The 4,629-nt window shown below is 61.7% G+C and overlaps 1 protein-coding gene across 1 annotated transcript; it reads left to right on the plus strand.

Moving 5' to 3' along the window:
- Nucleotides 1–502: 502 nt before the first annotated feature.
- On the plus strand, nt 503–4,378 carry ETH_00032430 (uncharacterized protein; the record flags this gene model as incomplete). The annotated part of the gene is made up of 7 exons (XM_013380252.1): nt 503–562; nt 733–810; nt 1,024–1,113; nt 1,374–1,546; nt 2,414–2,701; nt 3,051–3,201; nt 3,563–4,378. 7 exons carry the CDS (start codon nt 503–505, stop codon nt 4,376–4,378), a joined length of 1,656 nt encoding a protein of 551 aa, XP_013235706.1.
- Between the last annotated feature and the right edge of the window lie 251 nt (nt 4,379–4,629).

Genomic DNA, 4,629 nt, shown 5'->3' on the forward strand with positions numbered 1-4,629 from the left:
CTTTGGCGGCTGCGGCAGCAGCTGCTACGCCGCAGCTGCGCAGGGGGGGCCCCCCCGCTGCAGCAGGGGCCCCCTGCTGCGAGGCCCCCTGCAGCGCAGCGGCACACTCCTGGGGGCAACTCGCAAGAGGCCAAGGAAGCAGCAGAAGCACTTGAAGCGCTGCAGCGGAAGCTGCAGCTCGTACAAAGCGAAAGACAGGTCTGTCACTGACACAGGGGGCCCCCAGCTCTAGGGGGGCCCCTCTTAGGGGGGCCTCCGGGGGTGCCTTCCTTGAGGGGCCCCAGGAGCCCTCTTTGGGGGGCCCTTGGGCCATCAGGGGGCTTCGCTTTGAGGGCCCCCAATTTATAGATGGTTGTGTGCCAGTGCAGCTTTTGCTGTACGCAGCAGGAGCTGCTGCTGCTGCTGCTGCTGCTGCAGGCGCATGAAGCTGCGATTTTGTGTCACTGCTTTCTTGCTGCTGCAGCACCTCAGAGAGGCCCTTAAGAGAAAACATGTTGCAGAAATGGAGCTCAGGGCTCATCTATCTTCTATCTCCGCGATAAACGAACAGCTGCAGGCAGAGGTAAGGAAAGGCAGCAGCAGCAGCAGTAGCAGCAGCAGCCGCAGGGGATGCTGTAGCCTGGTTCCCCATGAGCGCCGTGTGGGACTTCGCCTTAGCCTTTCGCGCCTATTCTAGGAGGCAACTGCTGCTGCTGCTACTGCTGCTCTGCTGCTGCTGCTGCTGGTCTGCAGGCCTCAACCCTCATGAACTTCCACAGACTCGCCGAGGCGCACGGGCCCGAAGCAGCAGAAAAGCTTCTCCTCCAGCAGGTACGCCTGCTGCTAATCGTGCTGCTGCTGCTGGCGTTGCTCCAGTTGCTGCTGCTATTTCTGCTGCTGCATTATGCGTGGAGTGGTGGCTCCCCAGGCTGCGCCCCACACTTCCCTGCGAGCTTTGTGGGGCCAGCAGCAGGGGATCGATTTCTGGGAACCTTTGCTGCTGCTGCAGCAACAGCTAACTTTTGCTGCTGCGTCTCTCTGCAGATGAGGTCTCAGACGGAGCAGCAAACCACTCAAATCAAAGAGCTGCAGAGACTTCTCTCCAGCAAAGAGGCCCACACAGCGGCCCTTGAGGTGAGCCCAGGGTCACCTGTGGGCCTAAACCCTACAGGGGGGCCCCCCTTGGGGGCCCCCCTGTAGGGTTTAGGCCTTGACAAGGCAGCTGCAGAGGGACTGGCTTCAGCAGCAAGTTCTTTAGGCTGCAGCAAACTCTAGAGTTGCAGCAGCACTGCCAGAGAAAGCCGCTTGCGCGTTCGTGGGGCCCTGCTGCTGCTGTAGCTGCTGACGCTCCTCGTCTTGCTGCTGCTGCTGCTGCTGTTGCTGTGCTGCTGCAGCGCGAAGTCACAGTATGCAGGCAAGCGCTGGCTTCTGTGGGGGCCTTTCTAAGGAACGTTCCCCTCGAGAATCCCCCCGAAGCTGCTGCACAGCCTCGGGCCAAAACTGAAAGCCGCAGCACTCAAACTGAGGCCCCCATTGCCCCCACAGAGCCTGACTCTGACAGCCAAACGTGAGCCTACATAGTGCAGCAGCAAACAGCAGCAGCAAACCGGAGCAGCACGGCACAGCAGCACGACGCTGCAGCACAGCGCTGCAGCACAAAGCTGCAGCACAGTGCAGCAGCACGCAGTGACTGCAGGGGGGCCCCCTCTTCAGAGGTTTCTGCGGGGCCCCAGGGGAGCCACACGAAGGCGCTTTGGACTAGGGGCCTCTCTGCTGCTGGCACGGCCTAATCCCTAGACTGCATGCAAGCGCATGCAAGTGAACCTGGGGGCCCTGTGCTGTTTGCTGCAGAGACTCCGTGAGGCTTCATTCCCAGGCAAACTGGGCTTCTAGGCCTTCTAGGGGCCCCTCAGGAGTGTTGGGGACCGGCATTTAGGCCTATTTGAGCAGCAACGGCAGCCCCAGAGACAGCTACAGGAAGCAATTTGGAGGCAGCTAGCTGTAGCTAGCTGTAGCTAGCTGTAGCTAACTGTAGCCAGCTGTACTAGCTGTAGCTAGCTGTGGCTAGCTGCAGCTGGACGTGTCCTACTGTAGCTAGCTGTAACTAGCCGTGACTAGCCATGGCTAGCTGTGGCTAGCTGTGGCCAGCTGTGGCTAGCTGTGGCTAGCTGTGCATTTGGGCCTGTCTTGTCCTGTGTCGCTCCCCCCTCGCAGGCCGCGTCCTCCCCTGCCCCCAGCCCCAGCACGGAGGGCCCCATGCCGCCGCAGGAGGCTTTTGCTGCTGAAGATTTGGCTGGCAGCAGCAAGTAAGGCATTAAATAGGCCCCCTTTCCTGCGCAGCCTTTGCTGAGTGTAGAGAATCTGAAAAGCTGCATTTGCTGCTTCTTTCGGGGGCCCCATACCCTGCCCCGCTGCTGCACTTTGTGACCTGCAGGGCCCCAGAGGGCAGCGAGTCCACAGGGGGCCCCCAGGGGCCCCCGGAGGCAGCCCTGGGGCCCCTGGGGCCCAGCGCAGGCGGGGGGGCCCCAGAGCCCGCTGAGGAAAAGGGCCCACAGCAGCCCCACGGGGGGCTCCCTGCCCCTGCAGCACCCATAGAAGATCAGGGGGCCCCCCTGGGGGCCAGCGGGCCCGTCATGAGGTTCACTGTGGGGCCCTCCACGGGCTACGAGCACAAGAAGGACGACGCGGTGGACACGGCTGTGGCTGCGTTGAGCAACGCTCGGTAAGCCCAGCAATTCTTGCTGCTGCTGCTGCTGCTTCTGCTGCTGCTGTGCTTCCGTGCTAAGCGCCTGCCCGCGTAGGCCTTTTGGGGGCCCCTCTAGGCCCGACTTTGCCTCAGCTTTCACCTTTCACAGTGAGGCCCTATGGGGGCCTCCGGGGTGCATGCATCTGCGTGTGGGGCGCGCTGAAGGGGGGCTGCTGCGCTGCAGCTTCTGCATGCAAACATCCCCAAAATGAGGCCTTCTTGAGGGCCTTGAGGGGGGCAGTGGGGGCCTTTCCCCCAGGCTTAAAGGGCCCCTGCTAGCTCTGTGCTGCGGCTTTGTTTGCTGCTGCTGCTGCTGCTGCTGCAGAATCAACAAAGTACTGTTTACCCGCATTTGCAAAGGAGTCTACCTGTACGGACACCTGGCAGTGGCCATGCGCCTCAGCACTTCAGGAGAACTGAAAGTTTCTTATGAAGGAAAGGACTACTCGGCCAAAGAATTCATCCACAACTTCGAAGTGACTTCTGCACTGAGACCGTCCTCTGCGCGCCTAGGGGTTTAGGGTTTAGGGTCTAGGGTTAATGGTCAAGGGTTTAGGGTTTAGGGTTTAGGATTTAGGGTTTGGGGTTTAGGGTTTAGGATTTAGGGTTTAAGGTTTAGGGTTGAGGTTTAAAGGTTTAGGGTTTAATGTGCAGGGTTTGTCACTGAGGCCTTCGCTTGTGGCGCATTATTATTGACTTGTTAGCCTTGAACTCGCTAGAGCCTCTTCTGTAGTTCTGCGCAGCAGCAGGCCTAAAGAGGGGCCCCAGAGGGTTTGGCTGCGGATTTGCATGCGTTTTTCATAATGCATGCAAAGCCTTTTTTCTTTTGCTGCACAGGAAGAAGAGTTTCGCTATTTGAAGGAAAGGCAAAAAGAGTCCGGCCGCGCAGTTTCCCTCGAAGTGTGCCCCCATGGGGCCCCCAGCCCCAGCCAGGGGCCCCCAAGAGCACAGGCAAAGCAAGCCCGGCTTCGTTCTGTGAAATCAAAGGGAGACCCGGGGGCCCCCGACAGCAAGAGGGGCCCCCCGAGGCGTCGCAGCGTTGCGGGGGCTGCAGCTGTGGGCTTGGCCCCAGAGGGCCCCCTGGATGGGAGGCCCCGCCGCAGCCGCAGCAGCAGCAGCAGCAGCAGCAGCAGGGCCCGCTCTTCAGCCTCCACGCTCCCTTCTTGCCGCCTGCTGCCCTGCAGCAGCTTGCCACTCAGCCACGGCGTGGGCTGCTGGGGCCCCCAGGAAAGGGGCAGTTCTTTTGTCTTTCAAGACACTGTCTTCAATATGAGGAGAACTGCTGGCCCTCTTTGCTGCAGCGGGAGAAGCCCGAAGTCAGCAGCAGCCCCGCGGGCAGCAGCAGCGCCAAAGGCAGCAGCAGCAGCGGCGAAGCCAGCGGCAGCAAAGCCAACAGCAGCAGCAAAACCCCGACTTGCAGCAGCAGCAAGCTTCAGCCTCCCCAGCAGCGCCTCCCTGCCCTCTGCGGGGCCCCGCAGCACAGGCCCAAAGCAGCGCTTGAGGGCCCCCAGTGCTGCTGCAGAACAGCTCACTCGCCCCGGCAGGGCTTGTCAGTGCAGCAGCGGGGCTGCAGCAAAGCTGGGCCAGCCCGCAGCTCAGCCCAAGTTGCGGCAGGGGCCCCGGGCCCCCACACGGCTCTATAGCCCCTTGTAGACTAGCTGGGGCGCTGAGCCCCGGGGGCCCCCTGACGGGGCCCCCCTGCGGGCTTTCTTCCCCTTCTGAGCCCTACAGGCAACAGCTGGCAGCTTCGGAGCTGCTGCTTTCCGAAGTGCCCCGTAGAAAGACCCCAGGGCATGCAGGGGGGCCCCTGAGGCCACAAAGAGCTTGCTGCAGTGCTCCGAAGGGGCCCCACTGGCAGCAGCAAGCTGCTGCTGCCCCAGCTGTACTGCAAGAAAGCAGCCTAG

The sequence above is a fragment of the Eimeria tenella genome, genomic scaffold, assembly GCF_000499545.2.
Source record: "Eimeria tenella Houghton genomic scaffold, Eth_scaff4665, whole genome shotgun sequence".
Lineage (NCBI taxonomy): Eukaryota > Apicomplexa > Conoidasida > Eucoccidiorida > Eimeriidae > Eimeria > Eimeria tenella.